The sequence below is a fragment of the Homarus americanus genome, unplaced genomic scaffold (assembly GCF_018991925.1).
Source record: "Homarus americanus isolate GMGI-L3 unplaced genomic scaffold, GMGI_Hamer_2.0 scaffold9798, whole genome shotgun sequence".
In the NCBI taxonomy this organism is placed as follows: domain Eukaryota; kingdom Metazoa; phylum Arthropoda; class Malacostraca; order Decapoda; family Nephropidae; genus Homarus; species Homarus americanus.
In genome coordinates this window covers 23,367-46,627 of record NW_024742161.1, presented here as the reverse complement: position 1 = coordinate 46,627, position 23,261 = coordinate 23,367, and the positions used below count along the sequence as shown (strand labels likewise).

The window sequence follows — 23,261 nt, the reverse complement described above, 5'->3', positions numbered from 1 at the left end:
ATTTCGTCTTGTGCAGTTTTAGGACAGAGGAGTGTAAGTGCTGAGGCTGGTGTTATATAGTAGAGGATGACGGAGGATTATTATCTGTGTGGCTTCATAAATCAAAGGCTAGTGTCCAGTCCAAATGACACGGGGATCACTCGGCACGGTTGTTCACTGAGTCGCTCACTCTGTCTCACTGGTGCAACATGAGTAGGTGAACTCTCTCTCTCTTGGTAATCAAAGGTCATTATTTAACAGTATAGTCTGATTAACAATTAGCTAAGTAAACAAAGTATATTTTCCCTCCAATCTTCCATTTTCTTCAATATTAGATTTTGAAACGCCATAAAAAATACAATTTTAGTTGTGTTTCGGTTTTTATTTCATAGATATACTCAATGTAAACGGTAATATTTAACTCAGTTTTATTGTGTGTTGGGAAACTGAGCAACTCTCGTACACAACACCCGAGTAGTTCTTTGTGTCTGAGGATAAGGATAGATACGGGGACGAAGAGGTGTGCTGTGCGTTACCCTCTGGTTCTATAAACCTTGTGTATTTTTTCTCTCTTGGTTTATATTCGTATCCACGCAGCTGTTGTTGACTGTCTCTTGTTTTGTTAATATCGGTATTGGGAGATATTCTACATGTGAATAACGCTTCTCCAGCATAGAGGTAAACGTGACAAAAGGGGGGTGGGGTGGGGTGGGGTGGGAGGGGGGTGTTAGTGTGGGAGTTTTTGTTTGTTTGTTCCCATCAAGGCCTCCTCCAGTAGCTGGGGTCCCCGTCAGTAGTCAGGCGTCCTCCTCTGGTAGACCACTTCCCTGCACCTCTATACTTTTTCTCTCAGGTCATGACGACGTCGCAACAGCACATTAACAAGCGCTACACAAATGGAAGGGCAGATGCTCGGCTAGGCTGTCCCGGGCTCATATAAACCACCCAAACGAGGCACTGAAATCTCATTAGTGGGGTCGGGAGGGCGGGTTGAGCTCAGCTTCCGGGAGTGTCCTTGTCAGGGCAAGGTCGGTACAGGGATGGTCTTGGGAGTCCCAGTGTGTTTGAGCCAGATTCTGTGAAGGTGAAATTTTTTATGTATTTTTTTTTTCTTTTTTTTTTTTAGCTGTCTAATAGTTTTACAGGTTTACCTATATTGTCGTAAAAAAGTCTACCTTCTCATGACTTCTTTTTTCCCCAAGGAACTGTAATATTGTCCCTGGGTCTTGAGTACATATTACTAGGACTTGTCTGTCTTCTTGAAAACCATTTTCCTATTGCAAGGACTAATCTGTGGCCTGTCTTCTCCCGCTCTCAGACCTGTGTACCCCGTGAGTTGGCTTTTATGCGATTCAATTCGTCAGATGTATTTGACTGATCTTGATGCCTGTCTCAGTGTCCGAGGGACAGGTCACTAACTCACACATGTGTCCTCTCAGAAATCTGCCTTAACGTAGTTTTTAGTGTTATTACCTACCGATCTCATTCAACACGACTGCTCACTCTCATTCATGATGAGCCAATCATATCTCCGCAGCGTGTTTATCCAGCCAATAAGCGTAGACGATGTACGACTCCAAACACACTAATCGAGCCATTAAGGTTTACGAGTTATGGCAGGTTTGGCAGCCTCCGCCCGAACTGTCATGTATAGAGTTAGTGTGACTATGAATCAGAGGGACGTGATGGACCAGCCCAGCCGACGGACCCTAAATATATGGCAAGGTGAGGCTAAGTGTGTCTGGCTGTACACCCTGTTTGTTGCATCTGTCCTCAACGTTATGAAAATAACCATTTTGTACTTTAAATAAAGAGGCGTTTGAGGATATTTCATATTTCTGCCTAATATTCTGGTGTTAGAAGTGCCGGCGGCAGCGACCGTGATTAATGTGTTCCTCAAGCCCTTGATGAGAGCAGGAGAGCCTCCCAGGAGGAGCAGTGAGCGGGTGGTGAGAGGTGAGGCGGTCCCTAGGGGCGAGACACTGGTGGCGGCGCCCCTGGGAGCGTCAACACACTCCCCGCTACTCTCCACACCCCACTAGTAGAATCAGATACCTTCTTACTTGTTGTCACACGCCACCTTCATATGCTCCAACGGAACATGATTCCTTCTTATGCGTCTCCACACACCTTCGTGGCCTGCTGTAGCACCTATGTCGTGTTCCCCTTCATGCCAACCGACATCCCCAGTCCACGTGTAAACAAACACCTCTCCTTCGTCAGATCTACGACAGGAATATCCTCGGGAACTAAACCTGACTTACAACATGCCCGATGCTTGATCTGACGGGTAATTACAAGCTAGTGACAGGTGCCACTTTGAATTTCCTCCGGGTTTTTTAAATTAATCGACAGGAATACGCCCCGTGACTTATCAGGATGAGTCAGGCTGGTGTGTGTGTGTCGTGGCACTCCTTGGAGGGTTTCCGGCCCTCCAGGTGGCTCAGGTGGCACTGGGAGTGTCAGAAGGCTGCCACCAGATGTGTAAGGAGGGGCATGTGTGAGTGGGCGGGACCAGACACAGAGAAATCGCAACAGGATTGAAGTAACAGCTTGTGTCAAGATGGTGTTCCCTACCAGAGAGTGAATAAGAACCTGAAATAACCTAACACACACACACACACACACACACACACCCATGTACAGTATGTGTGTATGTGTGTGTGTGTGTAATCATCATCAGCCTGTATCAGTCCACTGCTGGATGAAAGCCTCCCTCGCAGCCTCTATCTTGAGCTTTAGAGTAACTCCACCCTTCCTATTTTCGTCGATCAATATAGTAGTTTTTTTCTTTCTTCTCTCTCTGGTTGGATCCAATAGATGATCTCTTTGATCTACTGTTGGTTTATCATCTTACAATATGACCTGCCAGGGCTACTTGTGTCTGTGTCCTCACAATAATATCTCGCACTGATTAAAAATCTTACGCATTCATATATTTTCTTGTCTCTTACATGTTAATCTCGGCACACATATACCGTCTTGCTTCTATGAGTAATTTGGACTTCTTATGATTTTTGCACTTAATTACCATGAATCGCAATCTTATATATTACTGATATTAAACACACACACACACACACACACACACATACACACACACATGAAGGTGAGGCGTGAGAGTGAGGACGTCTCTGGTAGAGGGGGCCCTTGGGAGACACTTTCTAGGAAGCACAGCTGCTCCTCCACATGGGAAGGGATGCTGATGTCAACAATAAAGATATGAATTATCCCAGCAACAAAAACGAATACGATAAACAGTGCATGAAGAGAAAACAAAAACTAAACACAGTATTGTTGATTAGGAAAGTGAGGGTAGTAGAGGAATAGTAACCATAGTTAAGAAGACGAAGAGGGTGAATGAAAAAAAAAGTGAAATTGAAGGTTGAGGATAACTATAGCAATAGTGATGATAACAATAAAGATGATGGGGTTGATAGGGTGAACACAACTAGTACTCGTGGTGGTGGTAGACGCAGTAAAGATGGTGATCTCGGCCACAGTAGTGCTGCTGCTGGTGATGATGATGATGGAGGCAGCAGCGATGGTGACGGTGATAGTAAACACGACGGTCTCAGGAGCTGATAACAGAGGAAGATATCTGGTATATTATAATCCCCCCTGCGGGGTTGTGCTTGTCTAGTGGTTGTTCTTGACGCCTTCCACGGTGTAATTGCTGGTCCTGTGTTTGTTTAGATTCTGTTATTGTGGACGAGGGTGACAGGCTAAGAAGGTCGGGTGAAGAGGTCTCGAATGAGAGGTTGAGTGAGGAACAAGAGGGGAGTTGGTGAGGAGGTCGAGTGAGTGAAGTGGTTACGTGAGGACTATGGAGGGGTCGACTGAGGTGTTTGTTGCGAGTAGTTGAGGAATAACTTGAAGTTCCACACCTGTATTAATAATTATTAGGATGTTTTACTTATATTAAAGATTAAGTAAAGATAATAGTGAATAAATACGAGACTTTGTAAGGATAAAGATAAGACGAGGAGTAGATAAAGAGGAAGAAGAGGAGGTGATGAGGAATAAGCGAAGAAAGAGAGACAGACAGACTGAGTTCCCTGGTTTTCGTCGCAGGTTTTTGCCGCCACACTCTGGGAGACTGACTCGGGGAGAGCAGCATTTACCCAGCTGTCTACCAGGACCTGTTTAAAGGCTCAGGCAGATCCTTGGCGGCCACAACCCTGGCCAGAGGACGCACATTTGTCACAGCGAGTCCTCCTCCTCCTCCTGACGGCGTACCTTCTACCACTTGGTCTCACACGTCCCGCTCCTGTAGGTCTGGGGTTTTCTCTTGCCCCTTGTTTTTTGACCTTTGAAATTTAACACTTAATTTATCTAGTTTTTTATTATATATTTTCATCTTGAATGTAACAACTTGTCTGATTTCTTTTATTTCGTATTTTTTTAGCGCGTGGTTAAACACATAGTATTATAATTAATTTTTTTTACTTAGTGTTAACATTAGTTTTCAGACAATTTAACCTTTGTTTTTAGACGTAGCATTTTATTTGCATTGTTGATTACACTTATCTAGTATGTTAATCTTGCTCGAATTTTTTTATCTCAAGTATTTGTTCCTAGTCTTCATATTATTTCTCTCTGTTTTAGTCATTGTTCGTATAGTCTCATGTTTATTCCTGTTTTATGACCGAGTCCTTCCTTCCATCCTCCCTATAATGATCATTCTCGATATAAAACATTTTCTTCTTGTTTCTATGTAAGATTTTTATAATTTCCGTCTCCAATTTTTTTATTTGAGTCCTTCATTTCCTTATATATCCCTCTATCTGTGATATATTTTCAGTTATATGGTATAAACAGAAAACTATAATTAATTTTATAAATTTTATATATTACCCGTACAAATTATGCGTGAAAATAACTTAGTAATAAATGATACATGATATAATTTGAGAATAAGTCAGTATTAATCTATCGTTCACGAACCCAAAGTGCGTCTGCGTAACCGCCCAATGTAGTCCGCTCTTTATTCAACCGCTTTATTATATATAGATATTCAAAATTATTAAGACACCCATGGGGCTTTAAATATATTACTGGATGATGTATAGTGTATTATCATCATCATCATCTTGAATAAAACTTGAATAAGAAATTAATATGGCTGGAAACGCCTCTGGGTAATATGTTCCTGTTTTTAATTGTCGGTCATGATGTTTTCTTTATTAAACTGGGTGCGTCATATCATGTTTGGACAACTAAGTCAACAAAATCACCGTCTTAATGAGTCCTTAGTCCGAGTCTCACGTTACACAAGGACTCTTCTTCATCTTCTTCTTCTTCAGCTTTCCATCTCGACGGTAGAGTTGGTGAGGTAGATGACCTTCTCATGTAAAAGTAGATGTGGTGGCGGTCAGAGTTGATAAGTCTTGTATCTTCATCTGTAGTGTTTGTGGTGGTGTGTGGTGTGGTGTGAGGGTGGTGTGGTATGGTGTGGTGTGTTGAGGGTGGTAATGGTGTACTGTGGTGTGGTGAGAAGAGTAGTGCTGTTTGATGATGTGCTGTGGTGTGGTGTGGTGAGGATAGTAGTTCTTCTGCTTAGGGTGGTAGTAGTGTGGTGTGGTGTGGTGGTGTCCCTAGCTTACAGAGATAACCAGGACGTTCAGAGTACTGTGGTACCGCTCATTGCTAAATCCAGTGATGGCCGTCTCTAACACTCACTCACTCACTCGTCATTTTCACCGTCGTTTCTAACCCACGTCTGTTCTTTGTTATCAACCTCATTATCTTCCTATCTCTACCTATGACCTTTACTAGGCGCTTCATACTAGGTCTAGGGACTGTAAAGACTCAAGGTAAGAGACATAATCGCCCTCACCTTCGCTCTGTTGCAGTGCTCGGATCTCACTTCTCGATTTTCTTTTACTCTTTAAGCGTGAAACTTTTAAGTACTGCAGTGGTAATGTTGAGACAGTCAGCAGGGCAGGCGGCAGTCCTTTCCAGTGCTTTGAATACATAACACCATTGTGGCAGAAACAACTTCTCGGTAATAAAGTAACTTCTGATAAAAGCGACCTCCATCATCCACTACCAACCTTCTTGTATACCCAAACAATCAGAAGAACTGACAACGACAGCACAAACAATTCTACACACATATAACGACCCAAATAACGCACATTAACAAGCCATAAAACTGAGAGTGGCATTCAGGTTGTGTGTATAAAAGTGCGCCCCGCTGTGTCGCCGTCACTCACTAGTCGGGTGGAGGCGGGGAAGGGTTCGACAGCCCCCGCGGCCTCCTCCTGCTCTCATAATCCCAATAAGTCGTAAAAGCCAACGATACGCCGCTCCCAGGGTGTGGGATTTCATCACTTTAATCCCAGAATAAATCCTGCTTATGAATTCGAAGTAATCCAGGTCTTCCTCCGTCGACCAGCAGTAACCAACTCACTTACTGTATCCGGATTCTTAAGAAATTTAAAATTGTCATGAAACATTGTGGGTTAAGTGGAGCAAATATTGAATTTATACGTCAAGTGGGTTATATATTTGTATCATATACATTCATCCAGCATAACTTGTCTTCGGGCACAAGGCAACAATATATCTCGTTTTAATGTCTCGATACTTATGTCATACTGTATTTTTTTACTCAGGAACCTCGCCAGTAATAATCACAAATGACTAAGAAATATCCTGAATAACGTCAATAACGTTATGGTCTTAATTTTGAGGTTCTGTACTTTACAGTAAGTGTGATCACGTTGTAGGATACTAATTGCATTATGTTCTTATGTAAGGAAGCAGACCCATAATGATGATGCAAGACACTCGTCAGGGTGTGCTGGGAGAGGCGCTGTGCATCATGAAACATAAACGAAAGACACTGAGAGGCTGTGACGAGGATGAAACACTTTAGATCCCCCGGATGTGCCGCGGTTCATGTTTACCACGGCCGCCAATCCTTCTCATCCTGCCCAGACGAGCACCACGGACAGATAACATCAATATTGCGCACCAAAAAACTCTCTTGTCACTGCTCGAGCACACTACGGTATTTATAAGAGGTTGGGTTTAGATACATCAACACAAACTCCTTGACACTACTGCCAGGGAGGGTCGTGGGACCCACCCCAGCCCGCGATGACTCACACAGGAGGAAGCCCCAGATTTAAGTAACGGAGAATGCCAACTAGCTGCAAAAATGTCGCAGTAAATTTCTATAAAATACGTCCCATGTTACCCCGGGATGGAGTATAGAGAAGTAAAAGAGGGGAGGCTGGGGGATGATGGGGATATATCAAAGGGGAGAGACGACATCGTAGGGGGAATGTGTCAGGAACGTCGGTGATGGGGCGCGCCGGAGGAACCCACGCGAGGAGCTACCTGACGCAGGCAGTGATGTATTGCTGCTGGTGCCCCCTCCCTGTGCTGAATGGTGAAGAGCTTTACTGTTGTCGAGTCTACATGTGCAGGAGCGTGGTATGTGCAACAGGGGCATGTGCAGCAGATAACAGGTGCAATAGTGGTTGTGTGCGAGAGATAACGAGTGAATCTAGAGAGTACAAGTAACACAGCAGGGGAAGGCAACAGTATAAAAAACTTATTGCATAACGAAGATGTGTGCAACGGGTGTCATGTATAAAAGGGGTGTGTCCAATAGAGGGGGCGTGCAGTATAGGGTGTGTGCAACAAAAGGCATGTGCAACAAGAAGCGTATGCAGCAGGGATCGTCGTGTATAAAAAGGATACTCGTATATCCAAGGTAGGGTGGGGTGGCGTTTTACAGCATAGGGAGTGTGACTCAGTAAGCGGGGATGTGTTCGCCAGAGGGGTCATGTATTGTAGGATGTGTGTACAACAAAAGGCTCGTGAAAGAGGTGCGGCAGATGAGCTGTACCGCGCTGGAGGTGCGTCTCCCGCACGTGACAACTGCCGCAGCCGCAGCCGACACACAATATTTTATCATCAGGCACGATGGTCGCTTCCGTACCTCCCTAACTTCGTCCTGCCTCCCTCACTGTATCCTCTCTCTCTCTCTCTCTCTCTCTCTCTCTCTCTCTCTCTCTCTCAACCATATTTCTACCTCGTCACCCTGGATAATTGGCCACACTTCCCGCGTCTCAGTATATGCGTGAAGAGTCGCGGGCCGCACTTAACCCCCCCGCGGGATCTCTCTCACCCCCTACCCCCAGTACCTCACGTCTGTTCCTCCCCTCCATCTTCCTCCCACATTGTGTACGTACTCCCGGAGCACATGCGTGTCTACATAGGGCTTTGAGCGCACGGGACAAGCATACACGTGATGCTGTGTGTCATGGGTCTCATACATGGGGCGTGTGTACTTCGTGAAAGTCGTCTATATAATTAATTTTAATTCGTACACATATGAATACCGTAACTGTATACATACAAGGCACAAGGCGTTTTAAATGGCATGGTGTACTTACGAATGTATATGTGTTTTTATATTTAGCTTACTCCTTGTTCATTATCATCGTCGAACCTATCACCTGATATATTCGTGACACACACACACACACACACACACACACACACACACACACACACGTGACTTTTTCTAGCGAAGATATACACAACGTCCTTGAAGGCTAGATGTCGCTATATATACATTAGCAGTAAATAGACTTTATAGAATGAGAATGGGGGAACCACTCACTAGTGTTCCCTCAGTCAACTTTGCACTTGTAAATCACGCGTTCCTTTTGAGTCATGGGAATTATAACTTATCGAATAAACCTTTACAGTATGAAGAAATGCAGGAACTTAACTACTTTTTCTCAAAGTTTACTGACCCAATTGTTGTACTCCTGTAATGTTGATGGCTGGTGCTTAAGTTTGAAATTAATGGTTGGCTTAATGTAGTCACACTAATGTTGAGGCGAACTTACCTGTAATTAGCAGTGATTAATGGAGGTTTAACTCTTGACGACACTTTAACACTTGGAGAAACTCACTTCGTGGCTGGTCACTCGTGGCTGGTCACTGGTGGCTGGTCACTCGTGGCTGGTCACTCCTCCCAGAAATACCACGACTCGCTTTTATTTTATCTAAGTTAAATCATTATTTAAAACTACTATTTTTTGTTTACTTATATCACACCGACTGTATAATCATAATGATATTCCAAGACATTTAGTAGAGTATTATTTTAACACTATTGGTGGTGTACCTGACATTTGAACATTTAATCGTTGTTTGTAATTTTTCAACGGAGTATTTTAACGAACAGAAATGCGCAATTGCTGTTAATGTCACTGTTATTTTTATGCATTGAAACTTCACTTACAATTTTTATATTTTAATGAATTTGTTTAATAGATTTTATATATTTTGGTGAACCATTATTTTTTTTTAAGAATTCTTGTCGCTAGTTTCAGTCCGTTTACGAAGTCTTTTCATTAATCTTAACATCTCGAGTACCACTACGCGTTATTAACCAGTACTGTAATATAACGTAAGATTGTCACAATATTGTTATAATTCACCTGTAATATTTACACAATTAACCATGAACCTTTTAAAGTACGAGGAAGAAAAGCGTCCGTGCCTCGTCCGTGTGGTCAGCGCGTGGTCCGTGAAGTCCTTGATCGTGGCGGTACGTCCGGTGGGCTATTTACCTTGTTGTTTCCTGAGTGATAGGTCCTAAGGGCCGTGTTTACCCCAAGGAGTCACCTCCCTACCTACCTATACATTCCTACTTATTTACCTTTTACCTTTCCCCCTTTCCCTTTATGTCCCCGACCCATCTACATACCAACTTACCCCTTGACTACATCTCTCCCCCTCTCTTACCCCTTGCCTACATCTCTCCTCCTCTCTTACCCCTTGCCTACATCTCTCCCTCCCTTACCCTTGACTACATCTCCTCTCCCTTACCCCTTGACTACATCTCTCCCTCTCCTTGACTACATCTCCCTCCTCCCTCCCAAGCCTACATCTCCCCCTCCTCCTTGACTACATCTCCTCCTTGCCTTGCTACATCTCTCCCCTCCCCCCTTGACTACATCTCCCCTCACTACATCTCCCCCTCTTACCCTTGCCTACATCTCTCCCCCCCCCCCTTGACTACATCTCTCCCCCTCCCTTACTCCCCTTGACTACATCTCTCCCCTCCCTTACCCCTTGCCCACCCTCCTCCCTCCCTACCCCCTTGACTACATCTCTCCCTCCCCGTACCCCTTGACTACATCTCCCCCACCCTTGCCTCCATCCCCCCCTCTACATCTCTCCCCCCTTACCCCCAGCTCTTTACACACCTCCCTACTTACGCCTTGCCCATACCCGCCCCAACACTACCCTCCTCTCCCTCCTTCCCTCCTTCCCTCCACCCACAATATTACCCTCCTCCCCCCCTCCCTCCCTACAGGTGCCACCCTCCTCTCCTAGTCACCCTTAGCTCATCGTTGTGTGTTCATCCTCCAGCTACCCTCCTCTCCTTCCTCCTCCCCGCTACACTTTCACCTTCAACTGCTTCTCTTTATGTTTCTCACTATCCCTCCCCCCTTCCCTCCCTCTCTCCCCTTCCTCGATGTCACCCCCACCTTCTCTCCCTCCATCCTCCTCCCTCATTCCTCGTTGTCACCCTCCCTCTTCCTCCATCCCTTCCTTCCTTTTCATTCCTCACTGTCACCCCGCCATTCTTTCCTCCCTCTCTCCCCTTCTCGCTGTCACCCCACCACTCTTCCCTCCTCCCATCCTGCCCTCCCCTCCTTCCCTCGCTGTCACCCTCTCACTCTTCCCTCCCCACCCCCCTCCATCCCTACACCTGTGCACACACCTGAGGAGTTAAAGCACTTCAGTCGCCCCCTCCCCCCAGGTGATGTATAGGGGGGGAGGGGAGTACGACATTTAATTATTAACTCAGGTATGTGGAATGACAGTGTTCTGAGAGACGAAAACCATGATATATATTTGTTTGTTTTTTTTGCATTGAAGTCTTTCTAAGGAGTGTTGAAGGTGGTAATGTAGAATTAATACACATGATGTGAGAATCAATTCTTTTAACATCCACGTCTCCCCTCAGCATCACATCTTCCTCAGCATCACCTTAGCATCACGTTTTTCTCAGCATTACCTCAGCATCACGTCTCCCTCAGCATCACGTTTCTCTCAGCATCACCTCAGCGTCACGTCTCTCACAGCATCACCTCAGCATCACATCTTCCTCAGCATCACCTCAGCATCACGTTTCCCTCAGCATCACCTCAGCATCACCCCAGTATCATCTCCTGCGTTCTTAATTTCCGCCGATTTCGTTTCCTTGGGCCATACTCTCCACCCCACCACTTCCGGTTCCCACGCCCTCTGCCCCCGAGGCCTTAGGGGGGTGAGGGAGGAGAGGGGGGGTGAGGGAGGAGAGGTGAGAGGGGGGGGGTTGAGGGAGGAAGGGGAGAGAAGCTTCATGCACATCCCTTGGGCGGTACTGGATGCTGAAAACCGCAACACGTATTATTATTTGAGGAATGAGGTTGAGATGTGGTGATGATGGTGGTGAGCAACAGTGAATGTGGTGGTGGTGGTGGAGAGGCGGGCAGTGTGGTGGTGGTGGAGGCTGGCAGTGAATGTAAGGTGAGTGAGTGAGTGAGGTGTTTGTGGTGGAGGCTGGCAGTGAATGTGGTGGTGGTGGTGGTGGTGGTGGAGGCTGGCAGTGAATGTAATTGGTGGTGGTGAGGCTGGCAGTGGTGGTGGTGAGGTGGAGGCTGGCAGTGAGTGTGGTGAGGTGGTGGAGGCTGGCAGTGTGGATGTGGTGGTGGTGGTGGTGGTGGTGGGGCTGACAGTGAGTGTGGTGGTGGTGGTGGGGCTGGCAGTGTGGTGGTGGTGGTGGAGGCTGGCAGTGTGTGGTGGTGGTGTGGTGGAAGGCTGGCAGTGGTGTGTGGTGGTGGAGGCTGGCAGTGGTGTGGTGGTGGTGGAGGCTGGCAGTAGGTGTGGTGGTGTGTGTGGGGCTGGCAGTGGAGTGTATGTGTGGTAGTGGGTGGAGAGAGGCTGGCAGTGTGGTGGTGGTGGTGGAGGCTGGCAGTGAGTGTGGTGGTGGGTGAGGCTGGCAGCGTGGTGGTGGTGGTGGAGGACTGTCAGTGGAGTGTGGTGGTGAGTGGAGAGGATGGCAGTGAGTGTGTGGTGGTGGTGGAGGCTGGCAGTGAGTGTGGTGGTGGTCAACAACACGATGGTTAAACTAACATAGGGAATAATGGCCCAAGTGTGGCAGCCAAACCGATGCTGTTTGTCTCTTACAACACCAAACAACCTTACAGTGCCAAACAACCTTACAGTGCCGACAACCTTACAGCACGACAACCTTACAGTGCAAACAACCTTACGATTATGGAAACAACACTTACAGTGCTGGAACAACCTTGGTGCCAAACAACCTTACAGCACCAACAACATTACAGCACCGACAACATTACAGCACCGACAACATTACAGCACCAACAACATTACAGCACCAACAACATTACAGCACCAACAACATTACAGCACCAACAACCTTACAGCACCAACAACCTTACAGCACCAACAACCTTACAGCACCAACAACATTACAGCACCAACAACATTACAGCACCAACAACATTACAGCACCAACAACCTTACAGCACCGACAACCTTACAGCACCGACAACATTACAGCACCAACAACATTACAGCACCAACAACCTACAGCACCAACAACCTTACAGCACCGACAACCTTACAGCACTAACAACCTTACAAGAGGGTTGCAGGAAGTCTTTTCTTGAATATAACTTTGTCTCTCTCATCGACAGAACAATTCTGACAACCCTCGCATAGTAACATTAGTCAGGATAATTGTAACTCAGATTGAAGTTGTATCTCAATATTGGAAGACGTTCTGTACATCCACACGAGTCAAACATATTGATTACATTGCGTTTAAAAATCTTCATACACCGTCCTACTCGTACAGAAGATAATGTATCTCTTTGGCTACGTGATGTGCTCAGGTGGTTGACAAACGAACACGTGGATCCTTTCCCAAATAGGACAACCTGTTGACTGAATTTGTAAATAAAGTTCTGCTGACGGAGGTTGTCTGCTGGGTGTACTCACTTAGCTCCTCTTACATGTTTACTCCAGCCCTGAAGGGGGGGGGGGAGGGGGCGTGTAGGGAGGTACCAGTACTGTAGTTGTTTACTTCGTGTGTATGAAGGAAATATCTCAGAGAAGAGTTTGATGATTCTAATCAAATTCGGTGGGCAGGTTAATAAAGGTAAAAGTCACGTCATCAAGTCTAAGTCGTTCTGCTATACTGTTTAAATAACTCCTTAATGGGTAAGTTATGTGGTTTAAACAATTATATTTGTTTGTTTTCAACTCCGCCTACATAACCTCTCCAAAAAATCACAAACATTCCCTATTGCAAACACTATATCACCTGAGGCATGGAGACAGACATTCCGCCATGACCACTACACACACACACACACATCTCCAAACATGTTCAACAGACTCTCCACTCCGCCGTCCAACACTCAATAGTACACCGCCAGCAGCAAGAATACACCCGTGATAGTACAGCCACGCATGTACCCACTGCCCACGATAGTACTCCCCAGACCATGGAGAATTGTGTCTACCACAGATTAAGTCCGTCCTTGTTGAAGATCGGCAACCACACTCAGCCAAGACTGACTTGAATGAAACACAAGATGACACTTACCCTATGAGGTATATCCCGCTACTTATATAGTAACGCAACGCTTATATGGGGACTCTTACACCGTGTCATTTATATTGGAATCTCTACATCTTACCACTTATATTGGAACTTCAACATCATGACACATTATATCGGGACTTTTACATCGAGATACATTATATCGGGGCTCTTATACCGTGCCACTTATATCGGACACTTGTGTAATGAGTGGCTAATAATGGCAGGGGCGTGAGGATGGAAGTGTTGCCGTGTTACAATGGACAAGTTATTTACAGCGCTATACAAGGGTCTTCACTCACTCTCCATGTGTTTAGAAAGAATTATCATAGCTACATTATGCTGAGAACCTTACACACACACACACACACACACACACGATGCTTTACGATGTCAGCCCGTTGGCTTTATATCTTACGTGGAGTTTTATATTGGCAAAAAAGCAGTAACTTCTTGGGTACATGTTGATGATGACAGCGTGCTGGGCTGCGTGTCACTTTATAGGCTGAGCAAGAGGATGGTGGTGGGCCTCCGTTACACCACCGCCTTTGATCCACGCCTCCTTGAAACAAAAATAAATGGCTCCCTTGTCGAGCTTAATTATCAGGAATTATCTGCTGTGTTTCATCATGAAAAAGACAACAAGAAAAAATACAAATTAATGTAACAGATGGAGGTGATGAATAAAAAGGACGTCGAAAAAAAAGCGAACAGGTCGTGTGATGTGTGTTGACAAGGATGACAAGATTAAGAATTTACGACCCACAACAAAGCCAAGACCATCCTCTTCCATGAATCCATTTTCTTTTGCCATCTCCAGTGCATTGGAGTTTTGCTGTTCATTGTGTGTCAGCTCGCAGCTGATGAATAGCCTCTCTTCTAAAATAATCATTCACTTGGCTGTTTTCTGTATTTATAGGAAAGCAGAAATTCTACCCTCTGTCCAATAATAAATTAATGAATAATAATATTATTGACAATAATAGTACAGTAGTAGTAGTAGTAGGAGTAGTAGTAAAGATAAGACTAATATATCATTAGTATAGACATAATTTGTTTCAAAGGAGGAGTCATCCACAGTGCCCAGGTGGTACTTCCTCTTGGTAACTCTAGAACATTAGGTAGCACTAGGCACCAGGGATATGGTATACCTTATATACTTCTACTAAATTGATAGCCTTACTGGTAGTGTTACCCCTCGCTAGTGCACCCCTCGTACACTTGGTATCAATTAAGTGGTGTGCTGGATACCATCTTCCGTCAATAAAGTGTGTGTGCCGAGGAGCGGCGGGAGGCTGCCAAGAGGTCTCGTCGCGTTCCCCCCTCCCCCACCCCTCCCTCCCTCGAGTATTTCGGGCCTACGATAACAAATGACGTTCAAGTCTGCCCCCTTCATTTTAGCCACCAGGGTAAACAGGACGGGTTTATTTGCGTAATACTGGATAGATCTGCCCACGCAACCCAACTGTGGAGTCTAAACTAACTACTAATCTAATGTTTTTATTATTCATGCGGTTATAAAGAACTCGTATATGAAATAAATTTTGACTGAAGCGAAAATTAACATGAACATTAATGACTCACGTGCTATGAAGCCTCTCAATATGTGTTTTGGTCTGACTTTATGTGTAGTATATGTGCAAAACTGTACATCAATATTAATGTATTATATGTTAAGTGTTTTAAGTTATCTCGTCAAGTCGTAAGGCGTCTGATCAACATTACTATTTTAGATTGGATGACAAGTTGGCCGTAACTCAGGTACATTAGTCTCCAATGAGAAATGCCAGGTGATTCCACAGGCAAATCTAATGGTTCCAATATCTCAGAGTGAATATGAACCCATCAAGCTGTCCCCGTTACGATAATATTCGGTGAAATGGTTCTGCAGGTGGAGGCAGACGCTAAAATCTGTGGTTGGTTGGGCCTTGTTCTTACCTTCCAGTTTATTACTATTTATTTATATTACAACCAGTTTTCATCATTGTCTGATGTTCATTGTTGTTATCTTTATGGCTCATTTATTCTGGAGCGGACATTGTTTGAACGTCACTTTCGTATTTTCGCTATATTTTTTGTTTACTGTGGAATTATGTTGATATCGCCTGATGTCAGTGATGCATATTTGTTTTCATTGTGAATCTTGTACATGCTAATTGAAATTGATTATGAATTAGTGTCTTTCACCAACTCGTTATAGTCATCAGAATTCGAGGCGTCGGTTTTGTTATCAGTGTGATGGGTTGGTTATTGAGCAGCGGAGGCGTTATATAACGTAGCCCTAACAATAGGGGTAAACAGGGCCTCCAGGGTGTCCCGGGAGGCCTCCACTTGTAAATAAACAAGCCTCTGCTTGGAGAGATTTATGAATGCTGCTCAGAAAAGCCCGCGCTGCCATCCCTATTGTTGTCCACCCCGTAAATGGCCCACAATTTAAATTGAGTTCGATTCATGAAATGCGCGGCAATTTACCCCAAGCCAAACTCGACGTTCTGTGCTGGTTCATAAAATATTCATGGTCGACGTACATTAGAATGCCGAATAGAAAGAGGCGCTGGCAAATTTAAGCCCCACTTGCTACTAATGTTTCATTTTTTACCCCTCGCCCGGATGGCCGTTGACAGACGCTGGTGGCGTATCCCATTTGGTGTTTCCATTTTTATGTTTGTTGATTGTCTGTGAAGACATTTAAATGGGAGAAAACTTGATTTACGGCAGTAGTTTTCTTTTTCGTAAAGCAGATATTTACACATTCGGTTAATAATTCACGGTCGAGGGATTACTGGAGAGAGGCGACAACACACCATTTTTGTTGGTATTGACCACAGAAAACGGGGCAGCAGATCAATTGCTCAGTGGGTGGCGCGTGCGGCCACACACACCAACATTCCTATTACTCAAACCATATTTCTGGATCATCCTTGTTCCCTACGTCCAGACGATCCATTTGTCCTGATTAACATTAACGATAATGAAGGCGATTTCTCAGATACCTTTGAATTTGTAAGTTAATGCGGACAGACTGATTCCCGGGGTAGTAAATAGGGGTCGGTCGGTCAGGGGCTTTCCATGGAAATTGGGGTTGGTTCATAATACTCCGGGCGGATGATGTATCGGCGTTCATTTGAGAGTGTCACTGGAGTGCGACCAACAGCCGTTCCAATTATCGTTATGAACCCGTCTGCATGCTCCGGGTCTGGGCTATTATTCCATGTCACGGATAACACCGAGAATAGAATCCGGGGGGCGGTCAGTTTTTACGGATTTATGTAGACCCCGCCGTGACTCAAAGGGGGGGAAGACAAAAACGAATCGCCAGGAGCACGGTTGGTAGTGGCACACAACCAGACTACCTTTTGCAACACTGGCCCACCCTCTTCCTCCTTCCCCTCCTCCTCTTTTTCCTCTTCGTTCTCTTCCTCCTCCGCGCTCGTCAATATATGGATTTTATTAATCACTCGCCCCCTGTTGAGAAATAACTGTTTGAATTGTGAAATGCTGCGCAGGCGTGTTCTCTTGTAGACATGATTTCGTGTGGACGTGGCCTCAAGTAGGTGTGGCCTCGTGTGGGCGTGACCTCTTAAGGATGTCATCTGATATGGGTGTCATCATGTTGACATGGTAATGTGTGGACGTGTCATTATTCCTCATGTATCCTTGTTCGCTCGTAGGAAATGCTTCTTCCTGTGCATGTCCTCTTGGCGTGTCCTCGCGTGGGCTTGACCTCGTCTGGATATGTAGAGGAGTAAAGTTAGATCTGAGGTGGGCGTGTTGTCCCGAGTAGGGGAACAGCTATTGGGAGTGGGTAGCCGTGTGGGGGTAAGATAAATGATGAATCGTGAATAAATGAACAATTAGGGCGGTGGCGTGAACGGCGTTATCACAGAGGTGTAGCGAGAATGAACGTGCCACGCCCACCTCCCCCTAGGCTAACGGAGAGGACATGGTCGTCTGGAGGACGCCCAGGGGAGATATCCTGCGATCCCTCAGCCCCTCCCCTTCTATAAACTGAAGTCCTACTGAGGATTAGCGAGAAAGAATTAGGGACGTGATGGTGGGTTGCGGGAACTTTTTTAGTTAGTGAAAAACATCAGCACGGAGGAGCATGCAAAGGAAGGCTGGGAGTTAAGAAAATAATCATCACACTTTAAGAAATACATTATACATAATTGATGACCGGTGTGTAGAAGTGGGAGTCATGAAACTGTATTATGTATGGGGCCGCGAAGAACACCAAAGTAGAGTTGTTGAAGCTTATCAGGTTTGGGGTAGTTATGTGTGTGTGTGTGTGGTGCAGTAGGCCGGGCGGGTGACTCCCCTGGCAGTGATTCAGCAGTCAGCAGGAGCACCTTCCCGTCCTTCCCGTGGTGGTCACTTAGGGGGGAGGGGGGCGGGCCTCCCCCACCAGGACATCCTCAGTTAGCCCTGCAATTGATCGCGCGCTGCGGCCGTCACGCAAGTCTCACTCTTGGTGCGGCCGTGCACAAGGGCGGAGGGCGCCGCGCCGCCCCAGGTAGTGGCCATCCTCCTCGGCGGGCAGCGGAAGCACGCCCCCGCCCCCACCATACCACGAGCCACACATGCACAACACTCATTCACATTTCTTCTGTCCGGTGAGACATGTTCTATGGAAAGACTGGACCAGGAGGTTAAGTAGCCCCACTTCTAAATGGTATCTTGAAATTTTATAGAAAAAATATGCCTTGCCGTCGACTGCACGATTTCCGATTTATCATGAGGACAGTGACTCCTGGTGGATATCCTGTAGTTCCTGTATGTGACGGAGAGGGCGTCGGGCCTCCGGTGGCGTGAGGGAGTTTTTAGTTTGTGATGGCACGGGCACTGGAGGATCACGGAAGTACACACACGCCCTTACGTGCGCCTGTGGGGACTGCTTTTCCCCTCTCGCTCACCCCGTCTCGTTGGGTGATCGTGTACGTCTCACAACCTGTAAATTGTGTGGGGGCAAGCGTGATGGAGGCCTGTTGCTAAGTACGTCACCACCATGACACTGCTAGGTGACACAACACCTCCTAGGGGACACCCGTGGCCTCAACGCTCACCCTCCACAAACACTCGTGTCCTTTGCAAGTTTGACTACGTGTCTGCACTAGAAAAGTGTGATAGAGTGTACTTAGTTTTCTGGAATTTGTAAGTGTTAGTGATATACAATAGTACACAAAAGTATTTAAATTTTCGAAAAGTTGAAGCTGGTCTTCAATTTTGTACAAGTGTGTGACAAATGTACTCCTGAACACTACAGCACACCCGGAACTGTGTATTGTTGTGTCTGACAGTTAATCAGATCTAGTGAGAACAATAACTATGTGTAACTATGGACTTAAGATTATTTGTTTAAGGTTTTATGTAAACGTACAGTTCATTCGATAATAGTGTATATAATTGTTCAGCGTCGTGGTGTAACAAATGTCGTCTGATGGTGTTGCTCTGAAGTACATCTTATTTTCACTTATTCATGATCGAAGATAGATTTTAACAGCGTGATTTTTCTAACATCCACAATTTTAATTCTCCCGCAAATTTTATCCTGTCATGTTACTAATATGGTGTTGTCTGTTTGGTAAAGTTTTCGTTTCTGTTCAGTATCTCAAATATCCTTTGTAATTTTTTAGTGTTTTGTTGTGCATATAACTTACTATTACAGACAGATTTAGTATTATAATCGATGGCCAGTTTGAGTTATGTCCTTGACAGGGGAAGGATTGCGAGTACTGTATTGTACCGGCCACTCCATTGTTTTTGTTTTCGTTAAAGCTTTCTACAAGGGTTCATAATGTGACGCTGTAATATTTTTGTAACTAGTGTGTGGATAGGAGACGTTAATAGTGTGTTTATTGGGCAAAAATTCACCTGGGTTGGAAGACATACTGATACACATTACCCAATCTAGGTAAATGGTGTGAGTTGTTTAGTGGTTAGTTCACAGGTGGCATAACACAGGTGATTATATGGTCTCATAAACATAGTATTAACACCTGTACACCACCACAGGCTCCAGAAACATCACAGTGCCACACTATGATCCCCTGAGTGTTGCTGTCTCTATGAGGTACATGCTATTAATTGTTTTGTTCTTCTCCCTCTCTTAACTGTTGTACCGACTTAAAAAAAATCTGTGTCTTCAAGATTTTTTTTTCGCGATGTATTAATTCTGTTAATATTCTGCAATGTATAAATGGAGCGCGAACTCGGGAGAAAGTAGAAAAACGTAATTTCTAAGGTTACAACCAGTTATGTGATAGCGTGTGGCTGTGTTATTGTTTATTATTTTGTAGTGTAGCACATCATCATTCTGTAGCTTTTGGTGGGAAACAGATTATGTAAAATATATAAAAAGTTTTCCTAACAGGTACATATGATTGTATTTTACCGTACTTTTTCGGCACACTGATGTTGGCATCACTAACACGAGATTTGTTTTGGACCAGCAGTGACTCCTGGGCTGGCAGGACTGTCCTTAGGATCGGGGGGCGCCACTTCTTCACCCCTGATGGGAGTGAGGGAAGCCCTAGTCAAGCCTCAGGTGGACTACTCTCGATACGTGAAGCCCTTCAGCTCTGCTCTTGAGTGTGGACACCTTCCCTGCCGAGAACACAACCTTAGGTGAGAACCCTGGCTCTTCGTGTTATTAATAGAGGAATGAAATAGATTTATAATTGGTCGGGTCTGACTCAAGGCTCTGTAACTGAAGCTAACAAGTCACTTAATTTCACCTACCATATATCTGTGGTAGTTAAAATAATGCACTGATAAAGAGACGTCTTGACCTCTCTTAGAACTGCCATTTATTTATTTTTAATTCTCGATGCGTTTCTATGATGCACACGTGAGACCTTACGTCAACGAAATTTACATTTATCAATAAAAACATACAGTGCATCATTAGAATCAAAGCATATGTTTATAAACTTTGACAATTTCGAATATAATAACAATTTGTTATTTCCCTCCTCCACCCTCCCCCCCTACCCGACAGAGAACACTTCCACTGCCTAGAATGTAACTCGAAGGTGTTCAGCAAGAAGGAGGAGATGATCCGACACTTCAAGTGGCACAAGAAGCGTGATGAGAGTCTACAACACGGCTTTATGCGCTACTCCCCTTCTGACGACTGTTCCGACCGCTTCTCCAATTGCTCACACAACCGCAAGCAGACACACTACCACTGTCTCAAAGTAGGTTCTTTTCAATAGTGTTTTGAATGTTTTGATAGGAAATTCTTACCATGGTAAATTGACATGCTTGGGAGGTAAATAGTATAATGTATGAGCTAGAGCCAGTACAAACACACGTCCAACTCAGACACATCCACCTCTCACGATCATGTAGTACAGACAAAACTTTCCCTGGAGTTATTAATAAATCAAAGTACTTTAGTAACAGTAAGTCGCTAGACATGAAATAAAGAGAAATTTATCATTTATAAAATTCACTTTGCATATTACTTACGAATATTAAGTAAAAAGAAAGGGAATGAGAGTTAGCGACTTGTACGAATCTTCTGTTAAAGCTCCTTTTGTCCCCATTATTCCCTTACTGATATAATCTGAAAACGAGACCAGTGTTAGCTAGAGCAGACAATATATCCCCCAACAGGAGAGCTGCGACAAGGTATACATAAGCACATCCGATGTCCAGATGCATGCTAACTACCACCGCAAGGACTCGGCCATCATGCAGGAGGGATTCCAGAGGTTCCGCGCCTCGGAGGACTGTGGGCAGGCCGGCTGTTCCTTCAGCGGCCAAAGGACAACACATTTCCACTGTATGAGGATCGCCTGCAACTACACCTTCAAGAATAAGGCTGACATGGGTAAGAGTCTTGTATGTCTTTCCCTGTTGCTTTACGTACGAGCTGTTTAGTGTTTATCTTTTGTCACCCTCCACTAGGCACCTATTGTGCATATAGTGAATAGGAAGACAATACAAATCATTGTTATTTTATTTGGTCACAGCGTTTGATCATACCTCTGTGTCTCCCTTATTCCGACTGTTCATGTTTATATTTCTCAGTAATTCTTCGTCTCCAATGATTTCATATTCTCACCCCCACTCGTAATACAGCAGGCAGTTTGCTATGTATCAGACAAGGAGACTAACGGACATTTTTCTTGCAGAGAAGCACAAGACCTACCACATTAAGGACGAACAACTGACCAAGGACGGGTTCAAGAAGTTCATGAAGCAGGAGGAGTGTCCGTACGAGGGGTGTAAGTTCTCGCGGGTCGTCAACCACATCCACTGTATCCGCCCCGAATGTAACTACGTCCTTCACTCCTCCGGCCAGATATTTGCTCACAAGGTGCACTTCAACACTCTGCTCTTACACCTGGTAACAATACTGATATTTAACTGTTTGCTTTAAAACAAAAGCTCTTTGTGCTTTCTTGCGGTTTATGCACTGTTCTTAGACCTGTGATATATGCAGATACACGAGTAGTTATGTTAAGCAGTACATCTGACACTATTGTTTATTCTGTACAGAGGAAGCACGAGCGTCAGGACCACGAGCGAGCCTACCGCAAGTACAAGCTGGCGCAAACTATGCTAGGCGTACCAGAGGGCCACCCCGCCCTTGCACCCCTCCTTCACGAGGCGCTACGCCCTCTTGGTACTCTAGGGGGGCACATGGTCAACCCTTTGGTAGGCCCCTTAGGGGGGCCCCTAAGTGGTCCTATGTGCCCTGGTGACCAAAGAAGTGAGGACTCTTCCTCCCCACTGGGCCCCGGCCCCGGCACGCCCACTGCCCTCCCACCAGGACTCCAACGACCTCCTGGTTTACTAATGGGCGGTTTCCCCCCTCCTGGACTGGCCGAGGCTCAACACCCCCTCGCCCGCCTCCTGGGTGTGGCACCCCCTGCCGCCCACGGGTTCTTCCACGGCGGCTCGGCCACAAGCTCAGCCTCCACGCCCGCATCGTCGTCGTCAGGGCCGGCGTCACCGGTGGACCTGAGCATTAGCATGGGCTCGAGCGACGACCGTGAGTGGGAGCGATGGGTGAGGTGCCACGGGCGGGACGACGCTTGCCGCGCCGGCTGTGACCTGGCGGGAATGGAGCACTGGCACTGCGACGATTGTGAGACGGTGTTCCGCGGGCGTGAGAGTGCGCGCGATCACGGTCGCGCTCACGAGCAGCAAACATTGATCACGGACGAACATTACTCTAAGGTCACGAGCTCAGAGGACCCTCGTCCGTGTCCCCCAGACTGTCCCATCCAGGATCACGCAGACCACTACCACTGCAACTGGGTAAGTCCTCTCTCCTCTCTGCTGAATGTTGTCGTGTTGATCACTGTGAGTGCATGTCTCACATAGGTGCATTTATTACCACGCCCTGTAGTTACCACAGCGAGCCTCCCTATACTGTACACTCGTTTGTATAGAACACAGAGTAGACGTTTGTCTGAAGCATTACACTTGTATTTTTACAGAATGAGTAGTTTAAAAAACTTTCTTTTAGAATAGTAGATAATAACTAATCCCTTGAAAAGTAATTATTTTAACTTACTGTTTTTAAGGCTAAGTTACTGTTATAGACAGAGTAGAAAAGTATTATACTGTAAATGTTAATTGCAATATCTGATTCACCAAAACAAAC

General features: G+C 45.5%; 1 protein-coding gene across 9 annotated transcripts in view; it reads left to right on the top strand.

The window, feature by feature from the left end:
* Positions 1-23,261, top strand: part of LOC121876509 (zinc finger protein castor homolog 1-like) — a 119,312-nt gene that overhangs the window by 83,092 nt on the left and 12,959 nt on the right. For 3 of the 9 annotated variants that reach the window (XM_042381642.1, XM_042381643.1, XM_042381640.1), the window contains exons 4-8: positions 20,092-20,266; positions 20,640-20,838; positions 21,260-21,476; positions 21,781-21,995; positions 22,148-22,912. In XM_042381642.1, the coding sequence (XP_042237576.1) occupies positions 20,092-20,266; positions 20,640-20,838; positions 21,260-21,476; positions 21,781-21,995; positions 22,148-22,912 (1,571 nt within the window). Of the gene's footprint in view, positions 1-18,120; positions 18,291-20,091; positions 20,267-20,639; positions 20,839-21,259; positions 21,477-21,780; positions 21,996-22,147; positions 22,913-23,261 lie in introns of those variants that run through there. The other 6 variants (XM_042381647.1, XM_042381648.1, XM_042381646.1 and 3 more) reach the window with 6 other exon arrangements.